Source organism: Taudactylus pleione, unplaced genomic scaffold, assembly GCF_031769625.1.
Source record: "Taudactylus pleione unplaced genomic scaffold, aTauple2 ptg000018l, whole genome shotgun sequence".
NCBI lineage: Eukaryota > Metazoa > Chordata > Amphibia > Anura > Myobatrachidae > Taudactylus > Taudactylus pleione.
In genome coordinates this window covers 3830053-3851700 of record NW_028284420.1, presented here as the reverse complement: position 1 = coordinate 3851700, position 21648 = coordinate 3830053, and the positions used below count along the sequence as shown (strand labels likewise).

Here is a 21648-nt window from a genome sequence, read left to right as displayed (position 1 = left end):
TATCTCCTGTGGCACACGGGGGAACTGCATATGGGCACTACGACAGGGGGCTGCCCCTAATCTTTATTTTTACCTTACATTAATCCCATATGGACCCGTCTCCTCCCTGAAACACTTGAGGGGGGGCGGCGCCGTAGCACGCACATTCTTCGGGCACCCTGGCTACACGCTACTCCTCTGCCAGGGCCGCCTGCATGCATTTGCCCCCCCAGGCTAAAAGTTGCCAGCCAGCCCCTGTGATCACCTGACAGTTAAAGTTTTAAGGAAATAAGAAACTGAGCATAGTCTAGAGATACAAGATTTAGGCAGTGGTCATCCCGATGAGAACGAGTCAGTCCATTAGGAGAGGCTGAGAGAGAGGTTTAGAAACAGAAGTTTGGAGAATGAGTATATGGGGATGTTGATCTAACGCATGATAATGGTGGGGATGTCAGAGGATATGAAATGAGGAAGCCAGGCATAGAAATGTTCAATAAATGAGTGATGTGGTTACGGGGTCAATACATCACACGAACACACAGAGAGAATTTGTTGAAAATCCAGATACCGTGTACTTTAAAAGCATATGAACGAGATTGATGATACATTTAGTAGAAATGTGAAAGTATACGTTGGAGAAAGCAATAGTCCAAATCCTCCTCTTTGTCAGCTTCCAAAGGGTAAATTTACTAAAGTGAGAGTTTTTAGAAGTGGGTTTTAAAAGTGATGTTGCCCATAGCAACCAGATTCTAGCTATTATCTTCTAGAAGGTGCTAGTTAAATGTTAAGTAGAATCTGATTGGTTGTTATGGGCAGCATCACTTTTAAAACTCACTTCTAAAACTCTCACTTTAGTAAATTTACCCCCAGAGCTGGATGTGTGGGTGAAATAGAAACCTCTGTATGAAAGGGATATAGGTGAGGCAGTATCTGATTGTATCCATAGTATAGTCCATGCATGAGGCCTGGACCTCAGGGATGCACAGGTACTGAAAGCTGCATCTCTTTTATTGAGTAAATGGGACCTAATATATCTATGCTAATAGTCTATGTAGTGATAATATGCAATGTTGGCATAGATTCAGAGATTATATTTGGTCTTGTTGGTTGTTGAAAAATCAATGGATAAACTTTGTATCAAAATATTTTTTTAGAAACAGACACCAATACCCAGATGTACAATGGGGCCCCATGATGTAGACAACTGTGAAGTGCTACTTACAGCACTTTACATCCTCCGACAATACAATTGTAAACATGATGAATTACCATCTATGTGATTCTTAATGGGGCCTCTTTCTTGCTATGCATGTACAATGTGGAACCTCAAATTGTTGTAGTGGATGCCAATTTATCTCCATGTTATATATAAATATTAAATCTTCACTATAATTGTCTGTAGGAGGTTTAATCATTTTTTATCCTTTCTTACATATCTGGATTAAATACGGTTTATCACAGGTCACAAAGCTATTCATTATCTGTCACTTCTTTTTCATTAATATGGAAAACCCCAGCTCTGCCTCCTATTCACTCCTTACACGTTTGCCCTGATGCACCTCAAAAAATTAGATTTTTAAAGGATCTTAGTTGGGTTGAGGAATTTACCTCTTTGTCAGACTTCTGTCATCATTCCCATGACAGTTTATCACCTACAATTATAAATATATTACTAAGAAATTGCATTCATCTACAGTAGGTACCTCATCACCTTTGTAAGTAGCTGCATTACTAGTTGCTCCTCTAGAACATTAATTCCCACCAGTGGCGTAACTAGGGTATTTGGAGCCCAGGGCAAATTTGAAAAGGGAGCCCCCCCCCAACATACCTAGATGTAGAAAAAAAATGGGCGTGGTCACTTAAAAATGGGGCGTGTCAACATGACACACCCCTTTATTTTCACGCTGAACATTCCTATCCATATGCACCTTAACCCCAGTAGTACCCCTTATACAGTACCCCCAGTATGCAGTTGTGGTCCCTCTTATGCAGGCCCATAGTAGTGCCCCTTACTCAGTACCCCCAGTAGTGGCCCCCCCAAATGCAGTGCCCCACGTAGTGCTCCCCCTTATGCAGTGCCCCCTGGCGTGCTCAGCATTATGGGACAGACGTCATGACGTCAGTCCCATTACCCACTGCAGGAGCCAGACGGAAGTCCGGCTCTTGCAGTGGGTGCTGCAGCAGTCAATGAGAGTCTATCTGACTCTCATTGGCTGCTGTTTAACACACGCATCGCCGCCAGCGCTGGCGGCGATGTGTGTTATGCACAGCCTGAGCCCGCCTCCTGGCGCTATTGGGCAAGCGCTCAGGGGGAGGGAACGGGCTCAGGCGTGCAGCACAGGACCGGCGCTGGAAGCCTAGCGCCGGTCCTGTGTAAATGTGTAGCGCTGACCGCACTCATTGCGCTACACTGGCTAACTAGGGCGGGCGGGCCGGTACCATGGCCGGCGGTGCCCCCCGCGCCGCCGGTCCAACGGCGCCCATTGCACGCACCCCGCTCGCCCTGCCCTAGTTACGCCACTGATTCCCACCTTACACAGGGGGAGATGTACTAAGCCTTGGAGAGTGATAAAATGGAGAGAGATAAATTACCAATTAATTAGCTCCGTACTGCCATTTTTCAAACACAGCCTGTAACATGACAGTTACTGTTTGGTACTTTATCTCTCTCTCCACTTTATCACTCTATGGCCCATATTCAATTTGAGGCAAAAAACATTTTCACATGTTTTTGGCGGAAACTTTCGCCGATAATGTCATTTTCGCCTGTTTTGACTTTACTCCGTATTCAATTTGGAAGACTTTTCGCCTAGGCGGAAAGTAAATACAATGTAATAGGCGGAAAAGTTTTGCCTATGAATAGCAGGCGGAAAAAAGTGCAGAATTGGGGTTTTGGGGTGCAATGTTGCAGGAACCCCCATGCAGCCTTCAGACAGTCCCCCAAAGGTAAAAAATAACATTGAATTTGGGAACGAAAAAAAAAATGTTGGGGGAAAAAGTTAAAAACTAGCGAACTTGACTCTGGGGGGGGGGTCCCCAAGTATGCCCCAAGTGTTTTTTTCATTGCAGGGACTTGCGGAAGGTGAATTTTTCAAGTGTTTTTAAACTTAACTTTAGCAACTGACCCCCATTTTCAAGTACCCCAAATTTGCAGGGATAAGTTATTTTCTGCAAAAAAATACTCCAGAATACTATCTTTCACCGCTTATACAAAAACCGCTATTTAGCAGCTATTGAGCCCGTTTAATAACACCAAATACCTTCAGCAAGCCAAATCGTGGGTAACCATAGCTAACCCCCATGTCAGAGCATCTTTTGGGGGGTGTCAGGCTGATTTCCCCAAAATTTGTCAGTACTTTCCGCTTGTTTAAGTTTCACCGGGTCCCGTTTTTGCCTACTTTCAAATTGAATACGGCGATACGCGGCCACGCGCACGATACTTTTCCGCCTGCAAAACACGCGATGTAGGCGAAAAGTCTGGGAGGCGAAAAAGTATCGTGGCTCAGCTCAAATTGAATACGGGCCTATAATTTATTTATTTATTTATTAACAGTTTCTTATATAGCGCAGCATATTCCGTTGCGCTTTACAATTGGAAACATTGATAGAACAAAACAGGGTAATAACAGACAGACAGAGGTAAGAGGGCCCTGCTTGCAAGCTTACAATCTATAGGGAAACAGGCATTGATACACAAGGATAGGTGCTATATATATTGCAATTTGGTCTGGCCAGAATGCAGAGTTTCTTGGTGGGCTGCTTGATCCAGTCACATAGGAATGTCGGCAAAATGTCAGGAGTATGTGAAAGAAAGACAATATGTGAGGTTATGTATGGACTGTGAGAGGGGATGTGATAAGACATGGAAGCTATGAAGGTTATGTGGTCGGTTCTGGAGTCTGATAAGCTTGTCTGAAGAGGTGAGTTTTCAGGGAACGCTTGAAGGATTGAAGAGTAGAGGTAAGTCTTATTGTGTGTGGTAAGGCATTCCATAGAGTAGGTGCAGCCCGAAGAAAGTCCTGTAACCGTAAATGGGAGCAAGTAATGCGTGGGGATGAGAGACGCAGCAGATGATGAACGTTTGGCAAGGAAGATAAGCCTCGCAGCTGCATTCATAATGGATTGTAATGGCGATAGCCTGTTTTTGGGAAGACCAGTAAGGAGACTATTGCAATAGTCAATGCGGGAAATAATGAGTGCATGGATTAGAGTTTTTGCAGTGTCTTGTGTGAGATATGGTCGAATTTTGTATATGTTTTTTAGATGTATGTAACATGATTTTGAGACAGATTGAATGTGGGGAACAAAGGACAATTCAGAATCAAGGATGACACCAAGGCAGCGAGCTTGTGGGGTGGGGTGGATTGTTGAGTTATCAACAGTGATAAAGAGATCAGATTGGTAACTGTTATTGGCCGGTGGAAATATAATTAATTCTGTTTTAGAAATATTAAGTTTCAGGTAGCGAGATGACATCCAAGATGAAATGGCAGAAATACATTCAGTGACACGGACCAATACAGATGGTGATAAATCTGGAGAGGATAGGTAGATTTGAGTATCATCCACATACAGATGGTACTGAAATCCAAAAGAGCGGATTAGTTTGCCAAGAGAGGTGGTATAGATTGAGAATAGCAAAGGACCTAAGACAGAGCCTTGCGGTACTCCAACTGATAGAGGTAGCGAAGAGGAGGCAGAATCAGAAAAACGAACAGAAAAAGAGCGATCAGATAGGTAGGAAGAGAACCAAGAAAGGGCTGTGTCCTTAAGACCTAGGGATTGTAATGTTTGTACGAGAAGAGAGTGGTCAACAGTGTCAAAAGCAGCAGAGAGATCTAGAAGAATTAGAAGTGAGTAATGGCCTTTAGCCTTGGCAGTGACCAAATCATTTACTACCTTAGTCAGTGCTGTCTCTGTGGAGTGCTGGGAACGGAAGCCAGACTGAAGTGGGTCCAATAAGTTGTGGGTGTTAAGAAAGTGTGTGAGGCGGGTGTAGACAAGTCTCTCCAGTAGCTTGGAGGGGCATGGGAGCTGGGAGATAGGACGGTAATTAGAGAGAGTGTTAGGAGGCTTAATACATCTCCCCCACAGTCCTTTACTGTTACTTCTCAAGGGGATCCCTTGTATCCATTTGATCAGCTGGGCAGTGGCGAATTTCCCACTAGGCACGGGAGGCATGTGCCTAAGGGTGCCACCTGCTGGGGGTGGCATGGCAGGCCGTTCCCTGCATACAAATACATTTTTAGCTGCTGCCTGTGCTGCTGCAGTGACCAGCAGGGTGCAGGCAAGTACAGAGTCCAAGGAGCCAATCTTCCAGCGCTGTCTCCTATGCCTTCAAAGCAGCTGTGCAGCGGAGCATGATGACATGACGTCACGTGCGCTGCACCGCAATAAACCAAAAAACTTTATTGCTGCAATAAAGCTTTTTTTTAATTGCGGCTCAATGTGCGTGATGTCACGCCACGCCGCTGCTCTGAAGGCAGAGGAGCCAAACTACAGCTCGAAGAGGAGCAACAGTCAGAGAGGCCACACAAAAAGATAAGTGACTGGGGCTGGAGATTCAGAAGGGGGCTGTTTATGCAAAGCAGTCTGTAACAGCTATTGGGCGGCTCTGCAGCAGCTATGCTTCGCCCGACCCCCCTGCATAAGTGCATCAGCGGGGAGTTCGGGGGGGAGCAGTGATAATGTCGTGCCTAGGGGCAGGCCTGACTCTTAAATCTGTCACTGCTGCTGGGAAATAGATTTGGGGGAGATATGGAACCTGGGGGACTGGCTTGACATCTTGTGTGTAATATTGGAGAGGCTGCAGTCAGCAGGACTCTTTCCTTCACATCTGCTGGGATTGCCACATGATTTAAATATTTTAGCTGGAGGTCAAAAATGTAATCTTACATGTCAAATCCAACTTCGAGGGGGGGAGATCTATCTAACCTGCTAAATAGGACAAGTGGGGGTATTATCCAATAGCAACCATTCAGATTCTAGCCTTCATTTATCTGGTACAGTCTATAAAATTATAGCTAGAACCTGAATGGTTGCTATGGGCAACTCTTGCACTTATCTTCTTTAACAACTCAACTGACGTGTTCGCATGGGATGCGATTGTACCACCCTGCTGCGTCCCTATCTTTAATAAAGGAAATCTGTTCTGCAGATCTGGCTGGTGAACAACATATCCTGCGGTCGTTCATCGCATCTTGGAGTCTCAAAATGACCACACGATATGTCGTTCATCGCATCGTGCATCGGCCGGGTACACACATCGGCTAGTGTATACCTGGCATAACATTGTGCGTAACACATTTCAACATTTTGGATTTGTGGCGAAAGTGAATTTAATTTCCTTTAATATTCAGCACTATTAAAAACCAATAAAGCAAACAAAGTACTTCCTTACTTTCTCATGTATTATATAAATATGACTTACCCGCTGTCACTGCTGTTCCCACATAAAAGAGGGTCCAATGCTCCTTCCAGGAAGTAAAAATTAGCTATTTCCATAAGAGAAGAACATAAGATAAAGTTTATAAGTTAGATCACAACATATTATATAACACTTATCTACGAGCTGTATGGGGTCAGTGCAATGTCAGGAACGGCCAGACGAAGACACTCAAAATCAGTATTTTTGCAAATTTTTCCTTGCACCCCTAAGAAGTGCCCAGAAAATGAGCAAAGCTGTAATTAGCAGTAACGTACGAAGCCGGACATCGCAGTGCTTATAATTTAATTCCCTGGATGAATTATAAATAATAAAATGTCAGTAGAAGATATGAAATTTTCATACAAGGACACAAAATCAAAAGTGGTCTTACACAGATTGTTGAGGTAGGGAGTCCAGTCTATAGTTATATTGGCGTACATGTCTGTATCATTGTATACAGTATCCATAGAGCTTAATGTCTCATTCCGGTAAAATTCATAGGCGTCTTCAGGGGGTGGCCAGCGGACACACTTCTGCCTCAGATTTCCCATAAACAGCTGAAGACCAATCAGTGCAAAGACAGCCAGACAGAAGACGGTCAGAATCATCACATCTGACAACTTTTTCACTGACTGAACGAGGGCTCCTACAATGGTCTTCAAGCCTGGAATAGGCAAATTGAATCACATTACTGTCGAAACATCATTAATAGCCTAACTCCTCATCTATCTTTTGTTACAGAATTATCCCTAATTCAACCAAGTATTTTATTATGTTGTAAACTATATGCCATAGAAAAAGGTTCAGCATTGTGATAGCAAAGATCTATTAATTAAATTACCTCCACATGCACAGTTTTGTACACACAGTTTGGTTAGAGCCTTAAAACATTTATTATACAGTTATAAACTGTATAACAAATGTTCCCTGGTTAATTTCTCAATCATTACACTGGACAGTGACACATATCACAGGGAAACTAGATACAATTTTAAAGCTCTTCAGGTTGAGTAAAACGACCTGTACCGAATCTTAGATATAACAAACAATTCTGTTTTTTTAATTAAAACTCTCTGATGCTACAGAGCTCGATAGGAGTAGTTGACTGACAACATCACACAAATGCAGAACACAGTCACCAGCCAACCAGGACATAAAACATTAAGTAGTACTAGTAGTGACCAACTTAACAATTGTAGATTTAGAACAATGGGCAATTTGGTCACGGACATTCAAGTAGGAGATCAGATACTCTTCTTTTCCTCTTCTAAAAATTATTTTCTGTAAATATTGCAACTTTGCAATTTAAAGTTGAAATATTACTATAAAATATAGTACAACATTGGTGATATTATTCTTCCAGTGAACAATTATACTAATGCTAAAAACAGACATTTGTTGGATGCTCTAAATTTGTTTGATACTCTGTAAATTACTTTTTTTGCAAAATGACTGTAGACTGCTAATTAAACTCATTAATTATAGTTTACTAATATATTGCACAAAAACAGTTTTCTAACAGTTCTGTTTTAATAAATACTATACATTTATATTATATTACAACTTGATGTCAAAAAAGAAACTAAAATAATTTACACTATTATCATAATCATCATGGTTTATTGATAAGACACCACAGATTTCAGAGAACCAGACAATCATCAACAGGATTAGACATACATGAAAACAATAACAATAAATAGAAACAGAATAACCTATAATTATTTAATTCACAAGATTAAAACTAATCAAGATAGCAAGGAGAGTACATACACAAATGTGAGTAGACGAAGAGCAAAATTCAAATGTCATGACAAGGGACATGTGGTAAGATGGACAGTGGACAGGTATGATACAAGAGATAGAGAGGAGATAAGATGAGAGACAGTAGGAGAAACTGGGATAGAATGGATGGGGTGAATGGATGATGTACGGGATAAGGGTTAGATAAGCATGAAAATATTGTATTATATAATATATTAATAAGACACATTCATCTAAATGGATTTCTCAATCTATTCTGAATCCAGATGGAAAAAAAAAGTCAAGAAACCTAAAGGGGGGTATCCACTAGACGATAAAGTTGAACGATTGAACGATAATTATAAAATCGTTCGATAATCGTTCAAACATCGTTTGAACATCGTTTGCAAATCGTGCAGTAATTGTTTCTAACGATGTATGATGCGCTCTCCCGCTGGTCGTTTGATAGTCTCCTCCATCGACTGAACATGCAGGTCAAATTCACTTGATTGTTTACAAATCGTTTGCACATCGTTTACACATCGTTCACGCTGAACGATCAAACGATGAACCACTATCTGCCCACTATAGCTGAAAGCTCTCAATCACAGATTAAAACAACACAGTTTATTGTTAGATCTTTTGCAAATCTTTTGCAAATTGTTCAGAGTGGAAGATCATATTTCAAGGGAAACTTCAAGGGAAAATCGTTAAGAGGTTGGACAGGGATAAAATCGTCTAGTGGATGCCCCCCATTAGAATGGGATAATTTATTCGAAAGAAATGATTTTTCTCCTGAAGCAAGGTTTGGCTGCACACTAACAGGCACACACACAGACCATGATTCTATGAAGTGTAAGAAGATCTTTTCAAAAACAATATTCTTTATACACAAGCATCTAAGTATGATTACTCTGATATACTGTAGAGAGCAGGAACAGAAATTAGATTGACTAATTGTGAGTATTAAATCTGTATGGAAAGGAGGTGCCAATGTCAATAAAGGTCAAGCCCACCTGGAATCCATTTCATAAAAGCCAGAGGGGGAGATTTATCGAATCCTGTAGAGAGAAAATGAGAACTTGCTCATAGCAACCAATCAGCTTCTAACTAATTTCTCTAGCACATCCTGTAAAATGAAAGTTAGAAGCTGATTGGTTGGTATGGGCAACTTATCCACTTTATCTCTCTCCAAGATTTAATCAATCTCCCCAAAAGTCTGAAATTGGTTCCAATGTTATTTTTAGTCCATGTCGTCCAAATTATAGTCCTCTTACAGATTATGCTCCTCTAAATTGCAGATCTTATAGACTGTGGGACTAAAGCACAAAATTAAACAAGACTTTACCCACAGCTTTGTATGAATATAGCGTATCTTATCCTGTCCCTGCATTAGCTATCATATTGTCACCCAGGTCTCCATCCCTAGTACCATCCTTTACCATTTTCATACCTGGCCCAATCTATCTACATATGACTTGGCCATTGGCAGGCCAACTCACACAAGAGAATGAAACAAACAATTTAATATAATATAATGGATAAAGAATTATATTACATTAAATCGTTTGTTTCATCCACTTTTGCGCTCCCTATCGTCTATCTATATGTTTGTTTAATATTAGTCTCTCCAGAAACTTTACTGGGAGCTGCAAAGTGGTTGTAGTAATTATTCATTTACTTGCTAATAACTATATTGTCTTAAAGATTTTAAATGCGCCTGATATAGATATACATCTTATTTATCTAGTTCCTTTTTTGTCAACACATACAAGGACTGGGCGACCAAAATGTACAAAACTAGACAATCGCATTTCTAGAAAAGATTTTCAATTAAAATATTTTTGCTATGTCTTTCATCGATACACGCATATCATTAATTATAATAAATCATGAGAAACAAATCAGTGTGTGTCGGCACCTTAAAAGTATAAAGTTTGCCAGCAACAAAATCTAATTCTGAACAGTTTCCAGGTCAAATTGGTGGTATAGAGGCTTGCAGAAAAAGGTGTTTGTATTTAGTCAACCAGACATGGAACTCTTCCTGGTAGTGACTATGGGCCTGATTCAAAGTTGGACGCGAACCCGATGGTTTGCGTACAACTCCTAGTGTTGGAGATCTGCGCATGTGCAGATCTTTCTGCAACTACAGTTACAATGCCCCTAGTACATGCTGGTTTGAGGTCAGGGAATGGGTGGCAGCAGCCAGCATTCCCGAAAATGGGGGTGTGTCAACCCAGTTTTCTGGGAGTGGCGAGGCCAGTATCTGCGTCTTCGGACGCAGATTTACAGACCTCAGCTACGAAGCTGTGACGGCCTTAGGCTCACTCAGATGGCCGATGCCACAACCTATGGTTGTGAAGGTGGTTCAATGTTGAGTCATTAGACACAGCAGTTGGATCTGTGATGCTGTCAGGCGGCATCTTCTGTCCTCAGATCCTCCTGCAGCATTAGCATAGTTTAGCATCACTTCTGCGTACAACTCTTAGTCAGGTCCTATGTACATTATATTATTTCTTTAATTTACTCTTGCAGCCTTCAAATCAGGGCCAGATTGGGAGATTCTGAAATGCTAATAGGCCTGATAAAAGAACTTACCTATTACTACTATTATCTGCAATAGTTTTAAAGATTTGATATATCGGAAGGTATTTGCTTAGATAAAATTAACAAGACCCACATGGTATCTAATGTAGATAATAACAAAAGAGAGGAGAAACTGTCCAGGACTAGATGGTTGAAGTTTGTATTCTATGTTAAAAAGAAGATGCCACATGGAGTCTCATTCATGCAGCTGGGCAAAGATTTCAGACAATTTTCTCCGGCCTCTATGACTTAAGCTGAACTATTTATTCCATGCTCTCAGCTCTGTAGCAAATCTGTGTGGAAAAGCTGCTGAATAGCTGGTGCTGAGCCATTTAAAAAGTAAACGCGAATCCCTCTCTACGTTGAGCTTTTCTCATGGACAAAGCATATGATGTGAGGACTATGGCTTGGCAATTCCTCACATTTTGCTAACGAAAATAGGGACAAGGGCAAGGTCTAATTAAGGGGTATGAACAAACACAGAGTTACCGAGGGTCACTGAAATAAGGAAACAAACATAAACAAATTGTAAGTGATACTGGATACACCCAGCCAGAAGGTGTGAGTCTGTGAAACGGAGTCTAACGGCTCGGTGTCCTTACTGAAATGAAACATCCCATCACAGCTAAAATATATACAGAGAGTGGGTTAATATGACAAATGTACATTTAGCACAGTGTAAGAACAACAAGTGGAAAATGTCAACAACTTCATCGGAGAACATGCGCCTTGCACAGTCAACACAACCACACAGTTATAAAAAATAAGAATGATACAAACCTGGAATTACAGTGATTGTTTTAAGTGCACGGAGGACACGGAATGTCCTAAGAGCAGACACATTCCCCAAATCTACAAACTCTGTGGTGTAACTAGAGGAATAATAACAAGACAGGAGAGCATCCTGAGGAGAGTGGATTTATTAACAGGTTGGAAGTGTGTTCCAAGCAATCCATTCCGTGCACTCATTAGTACATGCAGAGTAACCAAAAACCAAACCAGCCAAAGCCATTATTCTAGGAATTGTTTTATAAGGAGACAATCAAAGCTTGATAAAGGAAGCCTCCATAATAATGTATTAATGATGATCAGTAACACCTCAAACAAGAAATTAGGACTATATGTGATTTACCATCAAGTATAGTTCTGTTTCTACTGTATATCTATAATGGGTGCAGGGTGTGAGGGGGTCCCACACTGCACACAGACTATACTTACCTCTGTCAACTCCAAATAAATCACCATGAACATTGCATAGCAGCCATTTTTCCAGAGATCTGTGCATGCGCAATTCCAGAGACTACTCAGCACACAGGCACCCTTTCTCTTATAGCCAAAAGTGTATGTGTGAAAAGTGCTGTTAATAGTAATACAAATCACAATGTGTTTACATCAAACTCAGCATAAGAGATAAGACCCATTGTGTACTGTTTTCTATGCTATATTAACACCTCATTTTGGGATAGATGTACTAAGCTTTGGAGAGATAAAATGGAGAGAGATAAAGTACCTATCAATCAGCTCCAAACTGCCATTTTTCAAATACAGCCTGTAAAGCAGGGGAGGGGAACCTTTTTTCTGCCGAGGGCCATTTTGATATATATAACATTTGCGGGCCTGTGCAGGCCACGCCCCCTCCACGTGATGTCACACAGGGGCATGGCCACAATTGCGGGTGATTACAGCAATGCCCCCTGAGGATGCTCCGGGAAGCTGTAAGGGCAGCGGTGTGACCATCTGAAGCGTCCGAAGGATGCTCCTGGCGGCACTGCTGCATAGATTCTAGTTGCAGTGCCATTCTAGGCACCCTGCTAGACAGATGAGGCTAGCAGAAAAAGGCTCAGAGGGCCTGATACGGCCCTGGGCAGGAGATTCCCCATCCTTGCTGTAAAGTGACAGGAGCTGACTGGTTGGTACTTTATATCTCTCCAGGGCTTAGTATACATCTATTAAAAAGGTAAATCTTGTCCACCAATTTATAAGTTTTTTTACCATGCACGGTCATATGGGCATTTCCACAAACAACATATCTGATCTCACAAATGTTGGCCAAAGTATTCCATCTATACATGTTATACCACTGGCTGACTGTCTGGAAGTGGTAGCAGATAGCTCTGTATGACATCTAATCTACCAGATCTGTGCTATGTCTTATCCGCAGGCCCAGTCCTTTAATGATTACACTGAATGACTGAATTGCATGGACATGACTAGGATACAAGGCGTACCCAGCGATGCGACCCCCACGACACCCCTGCCGACGGGCCGACATATCGGGCAGTCCGTACACACTGGGCGATCCAGTGCCTGACTGCTCGATATGCTGCCCCCTGCCGCAGAGCACTGCATGGGTTCATCAGCTGCATCGCCTGATTTGACTGCATGTACAGAATATCAGGCGATGCGGCTGACAACGCCATGGGAGCGCGCACTACACGAGGGGCCGGGAGCGGCGCCCGATATTCGGGAGGCTACCGGACAAGGGAGGGTAGGCAAGCCTGCAACATATTCAATGTTGACAATTTAATGTCAACATCATAACTGTCAACATTGTGATGTTGATAATAGAAATCTCAACATTTTAACTGCATCCCAACTACACACATACAGCAGTGCCTGAGATGAGAAAGGCAGCAGTAAAATCCTATTTGCAGTTTCTTGTGGAGAAAATATTTGTTAATGTTTTTAAAGCTTTAAATCGTATACATTTTATGTTGCTGACTGTACAGACAAACAGAGATACAGCATTATTCAGTGATGTATTTTTAGATGCACACAATGCAAAGGATGTAATGCAATGTACAGATGTCAGCGTCAGCCTCAGCTATTCACTCACTTGTGGTTAGAATATGGCAAGACTGTTAAATGAATTTATCACAAGAAATAATATTCAGTGATGAAACCCCAAGTAAGCATGTTAGTGACTATAACAGTGTCTACCTTCCACTTACGCCATGACAATGACACAGAAATCCAGCCAATTCCAGGGATCCCTGAGGAATGTAAAACTGTCGATGCAAAATCCTCGGGCAAAGATCTTAATCAAAGACTCAAAAGTATAAATGCCCGTAAATGTCCACCTAAGGAGTCAGACACAGCGTGCAGGGATATGAAAGAAGAGTTAGGCATGGCAAAGACCGGCCAGGAATACAATAACAGGATCAGAGACCGAGCACATGGGGGTAATATTTTATAGAACATAGAAACAGGCAGGTAACACTTTGTGGTACAATAACATTATATATGTATACCACAGAAATCTATACATCTCCAAACATACATAGCATGCAAAAAAAAAAATTCAAAAAGTTTATTGAAAGTAGGCAAACATAGTGTTACAGTGCTTAAACAGATCAACCACTTAGCAGGCTCTCCAGCAGGCAGCTATAAGCGGATAAACCATAGGCCTGACAGCGGTTTTGGTGCGGACATGCACCTCTGTCAAGGTCTTCATATATTGATATATATTGTATATATAATGTGTGGCCATAATGAAACTTCTATTCAGAGCGGTCTGTAGCTTGATCTAACAATCAGAATGTCACCAAATTCGGTAGGGAGATTAACTAGTTACATGGGAAGCAGGGTTCTACAGAAAAAAACATTTAGTCTAAATGTGTGGTGCATATGTGCACACAGGGGGGGTTTCCGAGTACCTAAAAACCCCCCTGGCCGCCGCTCCATCGCCGCGCAGCTGAATGGCTTTTTTTGTTTTTTTATATATAGAAGGAGCAGCCGGAGTTCAGCTGACTTACCACTGGAAGGGGCTGGGCTGCTGGCTAATTGTAGGGGGAGCTGCAGCGGAAGCGCGCAGCTCCTCCCAGGCAGTTCCAATGGGGCATTGGGAGAGGCGGCTGAGAGGCTGAGCTGCCACCGGGTGCTGAAGACTGACTCTATTCCCGGGGCTCTCTTCTGGAGCCAGAGGTGAAGGTGTTACATGTGGGGGGGTGCCCAGCAGGGGGAGTGGGTGCCAGGGGGTGGGCTTTTTGACAGGGGGGGGGGTATGATGCTGTAGTGTAGTTGTTTTCCGGCGTTCATGTTTTTAAGTGAAAGAGGTGTGTGTTGTGCGTCTGTGTCATTGTGTGTGTGTAGTTTTTGTGAGTGTGTCTGTCAGTTCGTCTGTGTCAATGTGTGTGTAATGCTGAATAGTCCATCAAACACACATATATATATTTTTTTCAAACAATGAGTGCTGCTGCTTGTTTTCATCTGGTTTCATATCAAATCTGAGGGCACCGTTGGACATCAGCAAGATTGTGGGAGTGCCGGGCTATTGTTGCATATTATATATGTATGGCGTGTGTATATGTATATATATATATATATATATATATATATTACACGAGTCAATATCCATAAACAGCTAAAATTGTAGCCAAAGAGGGCACTCATCGCAATGTTCAAATAGTTAATCAATCAGATTTAATGAAAAAGTTTAAATATCACCATAGTTGTAAGCGAGCATGAGAACCTTAAATTGGGTTCTGGAAGGGAAGGGGAGCCAGTGGAGGGCTTGTAGGAGAGGGGAGGCAGATGTAGAGCTTTTGGAGAGGAAGATGAGTCGAGCAGCAGCATTGAGGACAAACTGGAGAGGAGAGAGATGGGAATTGGGGAGGCCAGATAGAAGAAGGTTACAGTAGTCCAATCTGAAGATGACCAGTGAGTGTTTTAGTAGCATCTCGAGTGAGATGGGGTCTGATCTTGGAAATATTTTTGAGATGGAAACGACAGGACTGCGAGAGGTTCTGGATATGTGGTTTGAAGGAGAGGGATGAGTCCAGGATAACTCCAAGACAGCGCACTTTGGGGCTAGATGAGATAGTTGTGCCAACAATTGATAAAGAAATCGTGGGGATGTGAGATTGTGTGGGATGGTGGGAAGACGATCAGCTCTGTCTTAGACATATTAAGTTTAAGAAATTGCTCGGACATCCAGGAACAGATAGCAGAAAGACAGTTGGAGATACTAGTCAGAAGAGAGGGGGAGAGATCAGGGGAGGAAAAGTAGATGAGTATCATCAGCATAGAGATAATGGAGGTCAAAAGACCTGATGAGTTCTCCTAGAGAGGGCGTATAGAGGGAGAATAGGAGAGGTCCAAGAACAGAACCTAGGGGAACACCTACTGTAAGAGGCTGTGGGATGGGGGGGGGGAGAGAGGAGTCATGAGAGGAAACAGAGAAGGATTGGTCAGAGAGGTAGAAGGACAGCCAGGAGAGGGTAGTGTCACGTAGACCAAGGGATTTGCAGCAGGAGAGGGTGGTCCACAGTGTTGAAAGCAGCAGAGAGATCAAGGAGAATGAGCTGTGAGTAGTGGCCTTTGGATTTGTCAGCAAGGAGGTCGTTGCTGACTTTAGTGAGAAAAGTTTCGGTGGAGTGGAGAGAACGGAAGCCACACTGAAAAGAGTCAAGGAGGGAGTTGGAGGAAAGAAAAGCAGTAAGGCGGTTGTAGACAATATGCTCAAGGAGTTTGGAGGCAAAACGGAGGAGAGAATGTTAGGAACAAGGGTAGGTTTTAAGAATGGGGAGACAAGGGCATGCTTGAATGCAGAAGTGACAGTGCCTGATGAGAGGGAAAGGTTAAAGAGGTGGGAAAAATGGGAGCAGGCAGAAGGAGAGAGGTAGCGGAGGAGGCGGGAGAGGATAGGATCAATGGGTGAGGTGGAGGACCAGATTAGGTCCATGACTTCCTCTCCAGATACAGGGTAGAAGGATGATAGAGTTGCTGGATATGATGTCCTGATGTATGGAATCAATTTTAGATGTAAAGTAGGTAGCAAAGTCAAGGGCAGAGACCAAGGAGGGGGTGGGTGGAGGAGGGAGTTGAAAGTGGCGAAGAGACGCTGTGGATTAGAGGACTGAGAGTAGATGAGGTTCTTGAAATATGACTGTTTAGAGATGGAAAGGGCAGCACTGTAGGATGAGAGCATCAATTTGAAATGGAGAAAATTTGCCTTAGAACGTGATCTTCTCCACTGTCGCTCGGCGGTTCGTGAACACTTTTGCAGGTATCTGGTGCATTTGGCATGCCAGGGTTAAGAAGTAGATCTGCGAGTGTGAGTAGTGAGCAACAGAGTCCAGGGCAGAAGTAAAGGAGGCATTGTATAAAGAAGCAGCTTGTTTAGGGCAGGAGAGAGAGAGGATAGGGGAGAGAAGAGAGTCAAGCAGGGAAGAAAAGGAAACTGTGTCGACAGCCTCAATGTTACGCTTAGTGATGGTGGCTTTTGGAGGTGGAGGAGGGGAAGGAGAGAGGGACAGGTTAAAAGAGAGACGGTGATGGTCAGAAAGGGGGATTTGGGGAATTGGAGTAATCAGAAATATTGCAATGGTGAAGACCAGATCAAGCAAATGCCCACTTACATGGTAAGGGTGAGGAGGTCCATTGGGAGAGGCCATATGAAGATGTGAGAGTGAGCAGAGGATTCTATGTGGATATCAATTGGAATATTGAAATCACCTAGGATAATGGAGGAAAGGTCAGAGGAGAGAAAGTGAGGAGAGCTAGGAAGCAAAGTTGTCAAGGAACTTGAAGGGAGGGCCAGGGGGACGGTAAATGACAGCTACTCGGATGTGCACTGGTTGGAAGAGGCGTATAGCATGAACTTCAAATGTAGAGAATGTAAGGAATGGTTCAGAGGGTATGTGTTGGCATGAGTAACCGGGGGATAGAAGGACTGCAACACCACCACCATGGCGACCCCCAGGTCGAGGGTGTGGCAGAAGGTGAGGCCTCCAGAGGAGAGAGCTGGTGTCAGAGGGTAAAATCCAGGTTTCAGTAATGGCTGAGATTCAGGGGTCTATTTACTAAGCTTTGTTAGGTTGTGTTTGAAAAATGGCAGGAGCTGATTGGCTGGTACCTTATCACCATTCACTTTATTTCCTGTGACACAGCAGTTAGGAGCTGATTGGCTGGTACCTTCTCACCATTCACTTTATCTCTTAACAAAGCTTAGTTAATAGACCCCTCAGGGAGTTGGAGATGAAAAGGTCATGGATGGGGACTAGTTTATTACAGACTGACCTGACATTCCAGAGGGCACAGGATAGAGGGACAGAGGCCCTGATTCAGAGCCGGACGCTCTGACAGAGTGCTCGCTCTGAATCAGGGCCGTCCCTCCTACCTTTTGGAGCGGCCTCCTGGCCGCTCGCATAGCTGTGGGTGACCACCCACAGCTATAGCGAGCGGCCAAAATGGTGATTGCGATGGTCAAGACCATCGCGACCATCGGGCTTGCGACGAGACCCTTGTGGTAGGGTCTCGCTGCCGCAAGCCCTGGAGTGCTTTTGGCTCTACCAGAGCCAAAAGCGCTCCCACTGACATCACTAGTGATGTCAGTGGGGCCGGCCCCAGATGGTAGGCGTTCTCATGGGAACGCCTCTGTCTGGGCAGCCACGCCCCAGGCACGCCCACCAAAGGGGGCGTGCTGTCAATCACCATCGACAGCATGCCCCCTGTGGTGCGGGACCCATAACAACGGCTTGGCCGTCGTTATTCGGGTATCGCGCATGCACACGATGGAGCCGCCTCCGTCGTGCACATGCACACTTGGGCAACATCGACCCGCTTGCGAGCGCTCAGAGTTTATTGGAGAGATGTGAATGAGGTTATCAAGGGTGCTGTAGCCTGGATGTGAGATTAATGTGGGGGACCAAGATGAATAGAGTGTAGCAATAGTGCAGGCTCCAGTGCTAGGAAGGGAACCACCTGTACAAGGTGGGCAGGGAGGGAGATTATTGAGATGTGGATGGAGGTGGGTTGAAGTGACATGGAGAGGAGGGTGGAGAGATTAGCAGTGAGGTAGAAGGACCCCGGTGTAGTATAAGAGAATGAGAGTGGAGTAATGGGAGACGATGGGGGGTAAATATATATATATATATATATATATAATATTTATTATGGTTAGATCTATTTCATTGGCACTGTGGGCCTGATTCAGAGGTGCTCGCAAAAAGCGAGTGCTCACTCTGAATCAGGGCGGGCGCTGGTTTTTTTAGTTGCAGCCTCTTGGCCGCTCACATAGCTGTGGGTTACCATCCACAGCTTATGCGAGTGGCCAGGATGATGGTTGCAATGGTCAAAACCATCGCGACCATCGGGCTTGCGACGAGACCCTTGTGGTAGGGTCTCGTGGCCGCAAGCCCCAGAGACCTTCTGGCTCTAAAATAGCCGGAAGCTCTCCAACTGACATCACTGGTGATGTCAGTGGGGCCGCCCACAAACGGCAGGCGTTCGCATGGGAACGCCTCTGTTTGTTCCGCCCCCCCCCGCCACTAGAGATGAGCGGTTCGGATTCTGTGGAATCCGAACCGCTCCGAACATTGGGGATCCGAGTCCACCCTGTTCGGGTGTTCACCGCCTGACTCGGATCCCCGTTCGGGGCCGAACGGCGGCCGCCTGATGTCGGATTCTCACTAGAGAATCCGACATCAGGGCTCCTATTGTGTAGGGCAGAGCGCAGTGATAGCGCTCTGCCCTACACAGACACAGACACACAGCCGCCAGCGGCAGCTGTGTGTTTGTCACAGCAGCCAATGAGAGTCACACAGACTCTCATTGGCTGCTGTACGGAGGGAGCCGGCTGGAGCTCACACATGAGCTCCGTCTTCCGGCTCCCTCCGCAGCGTGTGACAGCAGAGCGGACGGCGCGGGAGCGGGGAATCAGGTAAGTTTTATTTATTTATTTTTTTTACTTGTCAAAGGTCCGGGGGCGCTACTGGGGGGGTCTGCTACTGGGGGGGCCTGCTACTGGGGGGGGCTATACTACTTGGGGGGGTCTGCTACTGGGGGGGCTATACTACTGGGGGGGTCTGCTACTGGGGGTCCATACTATTGAGGGGCCTGCTACTGGGGGGGGGTCTGCTACTGGGCGTCCATACTACTGAGGGGCCTGCTACTGGGGGGGGCTATACTACTGGGGGGGGTTTGCTACTGGGGGGGCCATGCTACTGGGGGGGCTTAATACTACTGGGGGGGCTTACTACTACTGGGGGGGCCATACTACAGGGGGGGCTACTACTGGGGCAGCCTACTACTGAGGGGGGCCTGCTGCTGGGGGGGGGCATACTACTGGGGGGGCCATACTACTGGTGGGGCCATACTACTGGGGGGTCATACTACTGGGGGGCCATACTACTGGGGGGGCTGCTAATGGGGGGCATACTACTGGGGGGGCCTGCTAAAGGGGGGCATACTACTGGGTGGCCTGCTAATGGGGGGCATACTACTGGGGGGCATTCTACTGGGGGCACTGCATAGGGGACCCTACTACTAAGGGGACTGCATAGGGGGCACCACTGCTGGGGGCATTGTGTAAAGAACACCGCTACTGTGGGCATTGTGTAAAAGGGTCGCTACTGTGGGCATTGTGTAAAAGGGTCACTACTGTGGGCATTGTGTAAAAGGGTCACTACTGTGGGCATTGTGTAAAAGGGGCACTACTGTGTGTCGTAACATAAATAAGAGACACTACTTTATGGTGTAAAGTGAATCAGGCCCTACGTGCGGTGTAATGTGAATAAGATTGTGCACTGTGACTCCTTGGGCCGTAGCCCACTATGTAAACAAGTACTGTGACTCTGCTGGCCGTACCCCACTGGGTGGGTGCACTACTTTTCATTTCTGCCACTGCTGTGTGGCAATGTGTCATAGATGTACTTTATACTGTGGTGTCTGTGTCGTTGTGCCGCTGCTCTGTCGCTTAGGAACCAGTCAGCTCACTGCAACCTTTGGCCAATAATGTTGAAAACAATATTATGAGCTGTTATATGGTCTAAATTGACTGGAAATTAATGTTATTGAGGTTAATAATACTCTAGGAAGAAAAAAAAGACCAATTTATGTGATTTTAGTTTTTTTGTCAATTTTTGTAAAAAAATCCAAATCCAGATCCAAATCCAAAGCCAGTCACCGCAGTTTGGCAAATCCAAATCCAAATCCAAAGCCGGACGACGAATTAGAACCAAATCCAAATCCGGCAAAAATGATCCGGTGCACATCCCTACCCGCCACGCGTACAAAATGGGGCGAGCTGTCGATCAACATAGACAGCCGCCCCTTTTGTAGTGAGCCACGGAGCGAGTGCTTTTTGCGCTCACTCCGGGGCTCGCGCACGCCGTGCGTGCGCACTGGGCCACCATCGACCCGCTTGTGAGCGGGTCTGAATCAGGCCCTGTATTCGGTATTTGGAAATCCCCTTTCAAAATCCTGCGTTTGCCACTGTGGTGGGTAGTGTAACATGCAGAGGTGAGATTTTATTGTATTCTTTGTATCCTGATGGAAATGCTTATTGCACTGAAACATTAACAAGCAGCCCCTGTGTCTGAGTGATTTGTTCCTTGAGTGCTTCCAGCATCTGCCTGCTTCTACTTTGTTTATATAACCTGGAGGGCCACGGGGAGAAGTTCACTTCATCTGCTTCTAACAGTGAGTGTCTGTGCACAAACAGCCAGTCATTATACCAGGAATGAAGGAATATTACAAATCATAGCAGAAGTCCTGTGAACATATATAGACAGAAGGCCACATGCCTAGTGCTTTTACATAGATCATGGAAATTCTAGGGGCCCTCTAATATCCATTCATATACAGCGGTGGATGTATTATTCATAACAAAACGCATGTTTTCTTAATACGTCACCATAACAAATTTACACAGATATAATTTACAGGAGTTTATACATACATTAAAGATCACATATGTATTACACAGGTATAGCCATGTATTATACAGATATCTATAGTAATTAACACATATACAAACATCACTAGTGTATTATAGATTGAAAAACATACTTACTCCACATTTTTGGACCAAGAAGGTGGGTCACTCATGGTCATAAAGACACAATTTGTTAAGATTGTTATCATAATAAAAAAACTGAATATTGTAAAGATTATTTAAGGAAAATGCCACA

General features: G+C 44.3%; 1 protein-coding gene across 3 annotated transcripts in view; it reads right to left on the bottom strand.

The window, feature by feature from the left end:
* SCN4A (sodium voltage-gated channel alpha subunit 4) overlaps window positions 1-21648 on the bottom strand; it is a 254865-nt gene that overhangs the window by 106723 nt on the left and 126494 nt on the right. For 2 of the 3 annotated variants that reach the window (XM_088442412.1, XM_088442403.1), the window contains exons 4-8: window positions 21531-21621; window positions 13687-13815; window positions 11516-11607; window positions 6798-7070; window positions 6410-6473 (exon numbers count right to left, since the gene is read on the bottom strand). In XM_088442412.1, the coding sequence (XP_088298538.1) occupies window positions 6410-6473; window positions 6798-7070; window positions 11516-11607; window positions 13687-13815; window positions 21531-21621 (649 nt within the window). Of the gene's footprint in view, window positions 1-6409; window positions 6474-6797; window positions 7071-11515; window positions 11608-13686; window positions 13816-21530; window positions 21622-21648 lie in introns of those variants that run through there. The other variant, XM_088442422.1, reaches the window with a different exon arrangement.